At 38.2% G+C, this 14,492-nt stretch overlaps 3 protein-coding genes across 7 annotated transcripts; 1 reads left to right on the forward strand and 2 right to left on the reverse strand.

The window, feature by feature from the left end:
• The first annotated feature begins 1,708 nt into the window (after positions 1–1,708).
• Positions 1,709–8,094, forward strand: LOC125223359 (peptidyl-prolyl cis-trans isomerase CYP63-like). 5 transcript variants are annotated; one of them, XM_048126476.1, is made up of 15 exons: positions 1,709–1,726; positions 1,987–2,052; positions 3,022–3,127; positions 3,251–3,305; positions 3,649–3,737; positions 4,486–4,510; positions 4,618–4,656; positions 4,738–4,855; positions 4,978–5,138; positions 5,250–5,592; positions 5,915–6,057; positions 6,182–6,398; positions 6,572–6,910; positions 7,229–7,315; positions 7,566–8,094. In XM_048126476.1, exons 3-15 carry the CDS (start codon positions 3,050–3,052, stop codon positions 7,915–7,917), a joined length of 2,046 nt encoding a protein of 681 aa, XP_047982433.1. In that variant the 5' UTR covers positions 1,709–1,726; positions 1,987–2,052; positions 3,022–3,049; the 3' UTR covers positions 7,918–8,094. The 5 variants fall into 5 exon arrangements, with proteins under 5 accessions (XP_047982433.1, XP_047982436.1, XP_047982432.1 ...); XM_048126479.1 differs by lacking the exon at positions 1,709–1,726 and having other exon boundaries at positions 1,906–2,052; positions 6,572–6,708; positions 6,766–6,910; XM_048126475.1 differs by lacking the exon at positions 1,709–1,726 and having other exon boundaries at positions 1,906–2,052.
• Positions 8,095–8,495: 401 nt separating this feature from the next.
• On the reverse strand, positions 8,496–10,995 carry LOC125223361 (2-methyl-6-phytyl-1,4-hydroquinone methyltransferase, chloroplastic). The gene is made up of 3 exons (XM_048126480.1): positions 10,300–10,995; positions 9,367–9,673; positions 8,496–8,969 (listed from the first exon to the last, which is right to left on the reverse strand). The coding sequence occupies exons 1-3, from the start codon at positions 10,851–10,853 to the stop codon at positions 8,814–8,816; spliced, it is 1,017 nt and encodes a 338-aa protein (XP_047982437.1). The 5' UTR covers positions 10,854–10,995; the 3' UTR covers positions 8,496–8,813.
• A 1,166-nt stretch (positions 10,996–12,161) lies between these two features.
• Positions 12,162–14,181, reverse strand: LOC125219952 (probable xyloglucan endotransglucosylase/hydrolase protein 26). The gene is made up of 4 exons (XM_048122058.1): positions 13,837–14,181; positions 13,257–13,357; positions 12,883–13,076; positions 12,162–12,657 (listed from the first exon to the last, which is right to left on the reverse strand). The coding sequence occupies exons 1-4, from the start codon at positions 14,018–14,020 to the stop codon at positions 12,261–12,263; spliced, it is 876 nt and encodes a 291-aa protein (XP_047978015.1). The 5' UTR covers positions 14,021–14,181; the 3' UTR covers positions 12,162–12,260.
• Positions 14,182–14,492: the final 311 nt, after the last annotated feature.

A 14,492-nucleotide genomic window follows, 5' to 3' on the forward strand; every position in this document is an offset into this window, starting at 1 on the left:
CTTACTAAACATGCCATAACTCACTTAGTCCTAGTATTTTTATAATTCATAGAAAAGGAAAAAAAATAAAATAATAATACATGTATAGACAGAATCAGTAATAAAACAATTATATGTAGATAAACTCATGGAATAAAGTTGGTATGAGTTATGAATAATGCATGACTTTTCAATAGACGCTTTTTTTTTAGAAATATGTTAGAATGATCAAATATTATCCGAACTGTTGTCATATATAGTAGTAGTTAGGGCATCCACAATGGGGCGGAGGATGCGACGTCCTAAGCCTTGCCCTATGCACTGCCACATCAACATTTTATCCTTCGCCTATTCCATCTGCAATGAGGCGGACTATAGCTCGCCATAAACCCCGCCCTAAGTATTTTATTTATTTTTGAATATTTAAACACTACAATATTTATTTTTTATGTTTGCAAACATATCAATTAGCAAGAATAAATATAAAAATACTATATATTAAAGACAAATCATATTGTCAATATTTATTTTTTATTTTTTATTTTTTGTGCTTGCAAAAATGAAAAATTGTCGGAATTCATTATTGAATTTAGAGAGAAATTGAGATGAGGAAGAGAGTGGACTGAAAGGTGTGAAATGAAGAAAAAAAATTGGTGATATATATAGAAGAAAATACAAAAAAAAATAAAATGTGTGCATCCTCCGCCCTATAGTCCGTACCGCCTGCAATGGCGGACTAAGGGGCGAAGGATAGGCCGGAGGATGCATCCACCGTGTCATAGTCCGCGGACGATGCATAAGGCGCGGAGGATAAAATGTGCATAGTCCGTGGTGCTGCAGTGGTGGACTAAGGGGCGGAGGATGCATCGTCCGTCGCATCCTCCTCTCAATTGCGGATGCTCTTATATATAACGTATACTCGTCCAGATTGAATATTTTTTATTATGAACTTCAAGATTGATTACTGGTGTTTGCAGTGATTTGGCGTCTAAGGGTGTCTCCGGTGCGCCCCTCCCACTCGCCCCTCCCATGCCACGTCAGCACTAGCCCTTCCCATTCCACTGTCACATCACTAGCCCTTCCCACTAGGACTTCCCGCAATAAAATTAATAAATTCACAATTAAAATTAAAATTTACGGAATTAGAATTTCGACACGAGCCGTATTTATAGAGTTTTTTTTAAAAAATAAAAAATAAAAATCGGTGGGACGTCCTACCCACGCCACAGTGGCGCCCGTCAGGTAGGACGTCGACGGGAGGGGCGAGGCCATCGCAGGGGCACACGGGACGGGCGTGGGCGCCCTTCCCGCCCACTATGGCGCCCGTCAGGTCGCCCGTCCCCGACGGGCGAACGGGAGGGGCACCGTTGGAGACACCCTAAGTATATCCAACCAATAATCACTATTTTTTATATATTATGTTTTTTTATCTATTAATTTTATAGCTTAAAAATATACTTTTAAATATTTAGCATTTAAATAATGCTCACTTCACTCCATCACATGTCTCATTTAACTTTTATTATTCTTGATAAACAAATATTGTATTCTACTAACTTATTTGTTATTATAAAGTGAGAGAACGAAGTGCAATAAAACAAGTAAATAAAAGAAGAAATAAAAATAAATAAAATAATTATTGATCTCTCTTCTCGCACTTTATACACTTTATCTCATTGTCATCCGCTCCCGGTGACCACCTAGGCCCGCACATCCCCGTCTTTGGTAATTGAGTACCAAAATGGAGGTACGTGTAGGATTTAGAGCAAAATCGGAGCTGAATATCCGACTTTTTTCAAGTTGGATCCAAAATAAAATGTCTTCGACTTTTAAAAATGAAATAAAAATATCCACAATTTGGGCCTTTGATATTTTCCTGGCCCATTGGAGAAGTAAATTAACAGAGGGCGCGAGTTTTTTGTTTTTACCCTTTTTCACCAAGAATCTGAAATGCATAAAAATCGAAGCACCAAACATTTTCTCCATATTTAATTGCTGTTTTTGCAGTAGCCGTCTCCTCTGATTTTCGCAGAATTGGTGTTTCTTTGCTTGCTCAGAGCTGTATAGATCGAGGTATGTACCGAATTTGTTTTTCCGCAATGCTAGGGTTTAGGGTTTTATGCTCCACTGAGTAGAATACGCGTGACTGAGCTGGATTCACTTTTTCCGCATTCACAGAGTTTAATTTGGTTTGAGTTTATGCTCATTGATTCAATTTGGTGTTCGGAGTCGATTGGATTTCCCCTGCCCAGTTGAATTTTGGCATTTGGACATGTGCTTTAGCTATACTCATTCATTTGTATGATTTTGCTTTTTCTGAGAAGCGGTTGTTATGGATACTGATGCAATTAGGAGGAGATACATGCGTATTACTCCATGTTTTTAGTATGAACTGAAATCCTTCGGTACTGATTAAGGAGCGATCATACTAGTTAGGGCATTTGGATTTGAAGTATGCATGCCTTTTGAGTTAGCTTGCTTTATCATCCGACACTGTATATTGTCACGGTGTGGGTGAGTTGGTTTACGCAGTAGTTTCTCCTATACATTTTTTGCTATTGATAAATATATCAATTTTATGTGAATATTTCAGGCAACAGGGTTTATCAGTTTGTTTATGTTCTGAAGTTTTGCAACCTTTCTGGTTGTTTGCTTCACTTTTTCAACTGATTCTTCTTTGTTGCTTGCATTAGCTATCTTAATTCACGGCGGGCTTGAGGTTTTCTAAGTTGGGCTTGAGGTTTTCTAAGTTGTTTTGAGTTGTGGACCTATTTCATGTAAATCACCTGCATATTTTATTGCCTGCAAATTTTAGAAGTTATGCTCAGTGGGGGATATATGTAAGGAGAATATTATTGTTCTTCATGTTAGCAATTCTACAAGTATTATTCTTTTTTTTCTTCATTGTGTGCGTTAGTGTGAATATTCTGGGGATCTGTACTATGTGACATACTCTATATTAAATTAGCTCAACTTACTGGCCATGATATTTTTATAGTTGCTGTTTTCATTTGACTTTATCGAAATGGTTTTCCTTTTCAGGGTCTGCTATCTTAAAACTGTAAGCACTATGAAGAAGACAAAAAACCCAATGGTTTTCTTGGATGTTTCCATTGATGGGGATGCTGCTGAAAGAATTATCATTGAGGTAGTTATCCTATTGGAAACACCTTCAAGCCCTTTAGTTGGCATAAACTTCAAATATGGTATCTAGTGATAATAATTTATGCCTTCCATTGTCCTGCTCTTACACAATTAATTTGTAATGCAGTTGTTTGCTGATGTTGTCCCTAAGACTGCTGAAAATTTCCGGGCTCTCTGTACGGGTAAGTTGAATTTTTTTTCCTCATTTCCTTTTCATAACAAAGAACAGTAATGCTGAAATATTGGAGACCCCACAAGAGGGGGAGTGAAACATTCTGAGCTCCAGCTTCTTCTTAATTTGTCATTGATGATAAATCTAAAAGCTGACTTGTTAGTTCGTTGCAAGGATTACGTTTATCTGTTATGATATTGATATTTGCTGAGGTTTTTGGTTGAAAACTCGAAATTTTTGAGGAGTTTGTTGGAAGTGTCCGCTGGTTGGCGTTGGACCATCATTTCAAGAGTTCATTTGTATTTTCCTTTTTGCCTGGCAGTCTTTAAAGCAATATTCATTTCCCTTTGTAGGTGAGAAAGGCATTGGAGCCTCAACAGGGAAACCTCTTCACTACAAGGGTTCCACATTTCATCGCATAATCAAAGGGTTTATGGCTCAAGTATGCAGTTCAATGCTCATAAAAAATTGTTTAACAGAGAAGATATCAATACTGTTTGCTGTTTTTGTTAACTTTCATGTGATCTGTTGCTATCTACTTATTTCTCATTAGTTCACTCCACTAGATGCCTGATAGTTCCTTCATCCCTTTTTTTAAAATGGATTAATAAAACCTCTTTACATGCCCTACATCTTCCCAGGACTGATTCTCCATGGTAGATCTAGAAAATCTTGTTGGTATCTTGCACTGTAGACGTTCTGGATATTTGATGCATCACATCTCATCTCATTCTCAACTTCTTCTTACCATTGCTGGAGGCTGCTTAGCTGAAAGCAGTGTTTGCTTGTTTGTTGCTGTCCATGTTTATTTGAAACTCAAAAACAGTATGCCAGAGTCCAAACATATGGACTCATGTTGTGTGCATCTGCATTTCATTTTTCTGTTATTCATTGTAAATTTGATGGCAAATTGTTTTGTGGATCCATATGTGATTCTTTGACCCCTCACAGGGTTATAATTTTTTGTTTCCATTTTTGTTGATTAAAAAATATTTAAATTGAAAACAATTATGCCACCTTTCTTGCCACTGTTGGTCTGAGTAGTTTTTAATATGGAGTTGTGATAGCTCATGCAAACAGATCTTTGCCTTAATAGTCCTTTTGCAAATAGTTAGATTTCAGACATGTATATAGAAGAGTATTATGGAAAGTCTAATCTACGTTTTGGTTTTCCCTTTTTCCACCTGAAGGGCGGTGACTTTTCAAAAGGAAATGGTACGCTTTTCTTCTTCCGGATGTGGTGGTTTCAAATGATGCCGGTACACAATATAACTTGCGTCTTCATGCTGACTTGTACATCATTACTTCTTGATGGTTTGCAGGAACTGGTGGGGAAAGCATTTATGGAGGGAAATTTTCTGGTAACATTTTCCCGTCTTTAGTTTCCTACACGCCCCATTGTTAATAGTTATTGCTTACATATAAATGTTATTTCTGTGCAGATGAAAACTTCAAGCTTGATCATACTGCAGCTGGTCTCCTCTCGATGGCTAATGGTGGTCCAAACACAAATGGATCTCAGTTTTTTATAATTTTCAAGCGACAGCCTCATCTTGATGGGTATGCCTTTCTCTGTTTTGTTAGATTACCTGCCCAATTTTTTAAGTTGTTAAACTTTACCATGTAAGTTTGTTATGATTATTTTCTCAATTCCTCCCTCAAATTTCATTTTATGGTGACAGAAAACATGTTGTTTTTGGAAATGTTGCGAGTGGAATGGATGTTGTTAAGAAAATGGAACAGCTTGGAACAGCTGATGGGAGACCAGATGGAATTGTTAAGATCATAGATTGCGGTGAGATGTCTGATGCAAAGACACAAAACTTAATTGTAGCTGATAAAGGTATTGAGCTTGTCAGATGGAGAAAATTGTTTTCTGCATATATTTCTAATTGAATTTTAACATATATTTTGTTTGAAAATAATATTATCTTGTGTTTGTGTTATGATTCAGTAAAGAAGAAAAAATCAGTAAACGAAGATGCATCTAATGACGATTCTGACAGCCATGCCAAACGGAAACAGAAAGTATCTGTGAAGGATAAAAGGAGAAAGAGGAGCTACTCATCTGATAGCTCTGCCTCTGATTCATATTCATCTGGCTCTGATTCATATTCAGACTCCGAATCGGATGCTTCTTCAGAGTCAGATTCTTCAACTTCATCCAGAGATGGACGGCGTAGGAAGAAGAGGAAGGTGGCTAAGAAAGGAAAACGTAAACATGGGAAAAAAGGGGGGGCTGGAGAAAGGAAGAAGAGAAGAGGTCATAGTCATAGATCAAAGAGAAAATCGAGAAGGTCTGTCTTTATGTATTGTGATTATATTTCTTTCTGATAGATGCCATGGGAATATCTGTCTCCTTTATCATAATTGTGAATTTGTGAAACAAATTTTTGTCTCTCTCAATATTCAAATTTCTATGGAAGATATGTTAATGTTTCTTGCTTATGTGCTTTATGTTAGGGATAAAGAAGAGTAATCTTACCAGTGCACAAATTTTAGAAACAAATTCATGATATGATTGCTGGATAAATGTTTTGCTGTGATGTAGTCCTGCAACCCTGTCTTCCTATACTTTTTTTGGAAAAATTCAAAACATGTTTGTCATCGGCTGTTTAGGTACTCGGGAAGCTCTAGTGATACGGAGAGTAGTGGAAGTGGTTCTGCTACCAGCAGTTCTGATGACGAAAGTCCACGAAGGGGTAGATCACGGAAAAACAACAGGAAAAGTGAACAAGAGAAGAAGCCGATCCGCATTCGTGGTATTTGTACAGTTCTTAGATTCTCTGCATTTGAATAAGCATAATCATTTTGTATCTTTTCATTTTGTTTTTCCTTTAGCCCAGTATCTGATATGTGTATCTAATGTGACTGACCAATGTGAAGGGAATGAGAGAAAGCCACCAAGTCCTAGCTTAGGATCTGGAGATGAGCAAAAAGGTGATGACAGGAAACACACTAGGGGTGACTCCTCTCATGAAGAGGGTGAACTTCCTCAAAAGAATGGTAGCCGCATGAATAATGGCCAAGGGAATATCAAGAACAATGAAACTTCCGCCAGAGGACATCGAGCTTATTCAAGCAGATCCAGGTTTTTTGAAGGGTTTGATTCATGCTATTTACCTGCCTTTAACCCTTGCAATGTGGACCGCTCCATCTGTACTCCTTGTTTGTGTCGTTGAGATCAATTGGGATTGGTTGATACTCTGCTTTCTCCAATAGTTGTAAGGTTGGTAGTTAACTTACTTTTACACATTGTGTTCTTTTGACTAGCAGGAGTAGGTCTCCAAGTCCTGGTGGAAGGCCCAGTCCTCGCAGCAGTCCAATTAAGACTCCCACACTTGAAGAGAACAGTAAAGTTCCTAGAGAGAAAAATCATTCTCAGAGTCCAGTCAGGAGTCCTTCTGACAAAGGTATTCAACCTCCTGCTTCTACTCATGGTCGGGATTTGTCACAGAGCCGCTCTCCAGGTGGAACTCCAAAGCGAGTAAGAAAAGGCCGAGGCTTTACTGAGAGATATGCATTTGTTAGAAAATACCGTACACCTTCTCCAGAACGTTCACCTGATATATCTTATCATCACGGAGGAAGAAATTTTCAAAGGAATCATGAAAGGTGATTTCTGATGGCTTTAAAAGTATGCATGTTGTATTATGACTTATTTAGTTGGCATATGCATTTAATCAGAAGTTGTCAGTTGATCTGGATAATGCATGTTTTTTTCACTGAGAAACTATGTTCTCATTTTTAGTTTCTACTATAAAAAATTGTTGCAGAAATTTGGTCATCATCTTATGTCATGACGTCCAGTAATTTTTGTTGAATGTATTTGACATACTATTATTTATGACCAAGTCAGTAAATTATATGGGTTTTGCGCGAGTGTCCTGAGAAAAGTTGTGACTGGGTTGTGTGTTGCAATCTTTGTTTCAGGTATCCAAGCTACAGAGGCAGCAGGTATGAACGCTCACCCCAAAGACATCACCGTAGTCCACCTAGAAGAGGAAGAAGCCCGCCCAGGTCTATATTTCCCTAGTCTCATTTCCCTTAATCTCCTCATATATCCTGCTCATGTATGCACTTTAATGCCAGCACGGTATCACAGATTTCATTTACGAATTATGCTCTGTAAGACTTGTATACCGTTAGAAACACAAATATAGGTCGTTTGCCAGCAGCATGCCAGAATATATATGGATCTTCCTTGTTTCAGTTTACAAAGCCCTCTGCTGTTCACATATTTTGTCTTATAGTTTGTTATTGGAATTAGATACGAACGCAAGAGGAATCGGAGCAGGTCTCCATCTCGAAGCCCTGGAGCCAACCGTGGTCGTGGGAGGCGCTATAGCAGAAGTCCCGTGCGCAGCCCAAGCCCTTTAGATAGGCGCCCACTGATTAGTGACAGACTGAAATCTCGTCTCGGTCCTCAGAAGAGTGACGACTCCCCTCGAGGAAGGTCAGTGTCACGCTCCAGGAGCCGCAGCCCCCGTAGATCAAGGTCACCTCTGAGAAAGCATCCACGCAAAGTTTCGCCTGGAAGCTCTCCATCGAGCCCTTCTGGTGGGCATCAACGTGGACTAGTATCGTATGGAGACTTGAGTCCAGACAATGGGGTAAGTTAGTTATTTTGGTGCTTATTATTGATATGGAACATGAAATCGTGGATCATTCTTCTTTGTTGTAATATCAGTCAATAGTTAACTATGGTCCATGGCTCTATGCCTCTTCTAAATCTTGAATGTTTTTTTTGACTACTGATTTGGATATTAACTATGTTTATGGGATTTTTCAGTCGTCCATTTTTGGTGTTTCGTTTCTGCTCCACAATTAAATTAGGGCTCACGAATTTAATTATAGTTATTTTTTTCTGGATAAAATTGATATAGCTTTGATCATAATGTATAATATTTTAGTATTTAGTATACTGAAGTAGTATTAGTTAGGATTTACTTATAAAAGTTGGTAGGACGTGGTAAAAGACATAGTAGAATTGAAAAATTTAAGCCTCAACTAATAAGTACTCATCTGCTATTTTCATAATACTATGAGCATAACTTGTGTCATTAAGATTAATGTAACTTGAAGACATGAAATAATTTTTATAAGTGGAAAAAAATTAGATTAAGAAAATGCATGTTCCAAATTTCATGACTCAAGTCCAATTAGCAACTAAATTTAAAAAGAAAATGCACAAAACAAAGAAGGGAATGCAGATCGATATTTTCTACGAACAGATTTTCTACAAAATAGCACCAAAATGTGGATTGCCTTGTTACAACCATTATTAAGTTCACCAGTCTTGGTTGATTATCCAAATACTGGAGGGGAACTTTCATGGTTTGAACAACTAAGTTTCACTGATCTTGTTTGGTACATTAACTCGAAAACTACAAGGGAACCCGCCTATCAATCTGCAGGGTGAGAATTTTTAATTTTTGGGAACTGCCATTTGAGCTGAGGAGGAATACAGTAAAGGTCCAACAGCAGGAACAAACGGTTTGCTTTTAGCGTCAGCCTCCTATATGGGCTGCCCTTTCGGGACAATTTGGTCCTTGAGCCACATGTAAATCGGAACCAACACGTAGTAAGCTCCTGCAATGGCACCGAGAATCAACCGGGCCAGAAACACCAATGGATTCACAGGTTTTGATACATCCTCAGCCTTAGGACCAAGCTGCAAAGCAAAGATCTCAAGAGTTTGATGCCATTCCCAAAAATATAAAGGAAAAATGTAAAAGGAAGACAATAAGTCATAAATAGATATCTATGAATTAACTACCAAGCTGTAAAATTCGAGTTCCACAAGTAACATAGTTTCCATTATGTTGTATGTACTCGGTAATGAGTTATGTTCCAACGCACCAGCAACAGAAAAACTAATACTTTCAGAGAAAATCTTAGTTAAGGGGCCAAAATTCATCCCTATACTTTTCATTTTGAAGAGATATCCTTATCAATTTCATCAAGAATTCAACTAAACAAAGTTGAGAAATGCAAAAACCAAAGTTGAGTCTGGCATGAAGTAAAAAGAGCATGTTAGTTGGTGCTTGGGAAACCAATTCGAAGATTACCTGCAGAGGTGAGTCCCCGGAGCTGGCTTTCACACCTGAGACAGAACATCCCATGATGAGCCCATGTCTGCGAACCCCACGATACCATTTTGGGCCAATCCTCTTAAGTTGGACATTCTTGAACCCTGCCTTTTCAAACCACTCTATGTACTCTTCCTCCTTTGGGAAGAGCATCCACGCATCTGCAAAAAAGCGCGACAACCAGAAGGTTGGATACACGGGACCAATCAAGCACGCCTTTCCCCCAAGTCTCAAAACCCTGTACGCTTCCCTGATTCCTCGCTGTGGGTCTGGCCAGTACTCAATACTGAAAAAACAAAGAAAACATCCAACATAAATAGGCTACCCAAAAAGACATCTCTAAACAGAATCAATCAATACCTTATCGGCTTATCCCTGTCAATCTCTCAACAGTTTGGCATCTATCCTAAGTTCCTAACACCCTTCCCACCTTTCACTAGTAAACACTACCACGAGATAACTAATGGTTCGAGTTTAACTCCAAGTCCTCACTATATAATACTCCTACTCCATAATCCTTTAAACATCAAAACAATCACAAACATGTTGGCAATTCACAGCCATCAAGAGCTGAAGTCCATAAACCTTTTGTGCATTTGGATGTACAGTGCGCATCCACCCTAATCAAATCCAATTAGGGTTTATTCATCTCCAATTAGGATTTAATTAGAGCGGATTCCCCAAGGTATGCCCCTAATCCTTTCAAGTTTCAAGTATTAGTTGAGATACAATCATAAACCTCAGGAAAAACTTGTGCATTAGGGTTTTTTGATCTCCAATTAGGATTTAATTAGAGCGGATTCTCCAAGGTGTGCCTCTAAACCTTCAAGTACTAATTGAGATACAAAATCGTCAAAATTTTCAAGCAAACAAGAGAAAACACACAACACCAAACTACAAACACACATATACCTCCCAGCAGAGACGTATCGATCGACGGAGTCGGTGGGGAAGGGGAGGTCCTCAGCATCCCCCTCAATAATCGTGCACTCCTTGAGCGGCTCCTTCTGCCTCGCCTTCGCCAGCTGGTGCGGCGACTGATCGAGAATCGTAACATTCTTCGCATCCACATGCTTGACAATCCCCAGCGTGGTGAACCCCGTCCCTCCGCCGACGTCCACCACCGTCAAATCGCGGTGGTTCAGGTCGGCCGGCTCCAGCGCGTCGTCGCGCATGTCCTCCGTCCAATGGCCAGGGTTTATGACGTGGTCGTACACGATGGAGAGGAATCGGTAGAACCAGAACGCCTCCTTCTTATGCTGGATGAACCGCGGCTGCGACGCCGGCCGTGGAGCCGGAGCGGAGATGCTGCATTTCGGAGTCCTTGCAGTTCGAATTGAGACGGTGCTGCGGGAGATTGGGGGTAAGCGGAAATGTGAGGTGTGGAGACCTAATCGGTTGGGGTTTGGGGCGATTGCGCGGAGGAGAGTGAGGTTTTCGGCGCCGTTGAGCATTGCGGAAGCCATTGGAGCGGCGAATTGAGGAATCGCGGGGATTCAGCAACGGAGATTTGGTGAAATGAAGAGAAAATGGGCGTGAATGTTGAGAAGAAGAGACTTCTGTGGAAGTCTGCAATCAAAGGCTGTGACTGGTTGTGGAAGTGATATAGCAGCCACAATATTTTTCATTTCATTCATTAATATTTATTCGATTAATACGTACTGTACATTATATTTGGACACATTGCATCATTTGCCAAGTTGTTAATATAAACTTTTGAGAACCTTTTTATAGGTAAATTACCAGATAAATTTCTACTGCAAAAATCGATCCAATTTTAGCTAAGTTTCACTAGTGGATTATAAATCATCGAAATTAATCCATCTTCTTTTTGGTGATATAGGGTGACAATCAATTTTAAATACATTATCCATCATATAAATATTACTACTATTACATCCGTCCGAGAATAGATCCGGCACATGTTTTAGTGGAATATTGATATTACTTGTATTTATTAGTTTTAAATAATATGTGGGTAGAATGAGTTAGTGGAATATGAGACATCTTTGTCATTTATAGTAATTATGAACCAGAATTCTTATTCGCGAAGGGTCCAAAATATAAAAAAACGGAATTCATATTTACGGATAGATAGAGTATATTTTATCAATGCAATGAATCCAATGAAGAGAATTATCATTCCTAATCGCATTCCTTTTCGAGCAACTCCATAATTAAGTTATATTTTTGAATAAAAAAACTTTATTTCACTTACACTTTATTAGATTTTCACTCTAACATTTAACTCAACTATCAACTCATTGTCGTGTATCATTTCTCACTACAAAATTGTCGTAGTACTAATTTGTATGATAACCCAATCCGCTGAATATATATGAATCGATTTTTTTGAATTGTATGCTATTTTAAAAAACACTTAAATTCTCAATTTATTAATTAAAGAGAAACATTTCTCAAACGAAAAGGTATCTCAAAATGATACTGTCATTAAAAAGAAAAAGAAATGTAGTAGGTGTAGTACGTTTGGAAAAATCAAATTACCAGAAATTAATTTTAGACTTCAATAATTAATACAGTTTGATTCAATTTTTTGGGATCGACTTTCCTTACTTGCAAAACCATGTTAACTCTGTTTATTAGTTACAGTAATTATTAGTTTATCACCTATCATGAATTATTGCAAATATATTGTCCCTTTTCGCATACAAATTCAAAATCATTAGTTCCATCCTAATAAAAAATCCATTTCTTTAGGTGAAAGATTAGTTCTACCGATTATGTTACAAAATCTACGAACAATGCTCAACAAATAGCTCCAATAACGATCTTTTTTATCCTAGAAAGAATATATGTAAATAAATAAAAGAGAAATACACGTTAATTGAATAATTCTAAATTACGTACATCCCTTAATATTGTGGTTTGAAACACTCACCAGGAAATAATCCCTTGTATCGATCATCATCTTCGCAATAATCATAGATCAAAGATTTATATCTGATCAGCTCCATTTGGCTCTGACCATCAAGGCCGAGCTCCAAGGTTGTACTCGCCGCAGCAGCTGCTGTACATTTCCCAACGCTCGTGCTTCCTTCAAACTTGCAAGCCCGAGCACGAAATTTGCGCAACTTGGCGACGAAGGGTGCTTTGCTCCAGTTGATCCTGTCCAGGCCGCCTCTCGTCGCCCAGCTATCCGCATTCCAAATGCTTGAGTACGCCCTCATCGGCTGGTCCAGGTCCGGGTACGGGATTCCTTCGTGTAGATAGTTTCTGTATACTCTAATCGGAATATTATCCACGAACCACCTGATTGAATAGTCACATTTCCACATTATACATATGTATAGAGATGTGACTATAATCTTATACATTTGTTAAATTTTAATATTTATAGGCAATCAAATTGATTGATGGGAACTTTGGCATTACAATTCGCAATGGTCTCTTGCGAAAATATAAGTAGTAGATCGATAAGAATTCGAACTCGTGAACTTAGGCTTCAAACTATAAGATTCAAACTCGTGAGCTTACACGATGCGAGAGGGAGACCAATGGATGGTGTAGTTGTGGTAGTCTTCAGAGGGGTCGAACCACGGGTAAAACTGCACTTCTCTGCCAGCGGCTCCTTGCGTATAGATGTTGGTGTGTATAATGATGGGTTGTCCCGTTACATTTCCTAGAAACTCAAAGTCGACTTCGTTGTGCTTCGCCCCTAGAGAAGATAGCTGCAAAACCAACAAAATATGTGTCACATTTCATCAAATTATTGATGTTTCTCAATAACAGCTACAAGATGCAAACTACTGTCAATTAACATATTTATAAATATATTATTGTGATTGTATGACGAAAGCATAGATACCATTCAAAATTAAGGATAATTTATGAATATTTGGGATACTTGCATAGAATGAAGTAACAGTGCCAGCGGAGTCTCCAGGAACAAGCTTGATCTGCATCTCAACCGTTCCAAACAAAAATTGATCCTTCGATTGGATTCCAGAACCTTCATCAAAACCATACACAATTTAATCAACAGATTTTTGTGCAACGGAAGCCAGATTATTCCCAAACAGATCGATGCATGTGTGTGAGAGAGAAAGATATGGAGCTTTTTTTGTAGAAATTCACATCTCCAATGAATTTTCCCCAATCAATCGGTTAAAATGTATGTATGTGAGAGAGAGACAGAACTACTTACTTTTACAGTTTATGTATTCTACTAATCTAATTTCAATTTGCTGGATAGTTCCTCAACAGATCGGTGCGCTGTGTGACTGTGTGTTGTGTGTGTGAAAAAAAGATGAAGCTTCGTTGCAGAAGTTCTCATCTCAGATTCAAATTGCATGATTTTCCCCCAATCAATCGGTAAAAATATCTGTGAATTGTGATATGATCTAAAAATCAAATTGCAGGATTGTTTCTCAACAGATCGGTGTGTGTGTGTGCGTGAGAGAGAGAGAGAGAGAGAGAGAGGGAGAGAACCGGAGACAGGATCGAGGAGGAGCGTAACATCATCTCTACCGGCGGGCTGAAGAAATCCAGAGCGTTGAGTGCCCCAGCTCAAATGCATGCTCTTCAACATGCTTTTTCCTTCAATCACATTTGAATTCAATGCAGCAGCAGCAATCACAATCGCCATTGCTATCGCAAACTCAAAACCCGCCATTTCTCCAAACTCCACCGATCTTCAACCTAGCTCTCTCTTTCTATGTATATATAGCATTAAATATGTAAATATTTGAATAAACAGCTCAACTTTATGATTAAATTTAGCACAATTGATGCAGCAGAAACCGGTTTGCAGAGACAAAATGAAGACTAGTTAGAACTCTGTCTCAATCATACAGATTATTTTACTCTTATTTTTATCTCTCTAAAGTCTATGAATATTAAATTATTAGAAGTATAATGATCATAGTGAGTGGTGATCATTAACAGATAAATTAATTTAAATTTAATCAAAGGCATCGGATTAACCAAATTGCTTTGCTTTATTATGACTTTGAAATTCGAAACAAATAGTACAATATGGAGTATAAGAGTTTTCTTTCGGCGTACATAATGAAAAGTGACAACTTTTATAATTAAAAATAAGCTTTTCCCTTTTTTTCATAGATAAAAAAATTATGAATTCAAAA

The sequence above is a fragment of the Salvia hispanica genome, chromosome 4 (assembly GCF_023119035.1).
Source record: "Salvia hispanica cultivar TCC Black 2014 chromosome 4, UniMelb_Shisp_WGS_1.0, whole genome shotgun sequence".
NCBI classification, from domain to species: Eukaryota; Viridiplantae; Streptophyta; class Magnoliopsida; order Lamiales; family Lamiaceae; genus Salvia; species Salvia hispanica.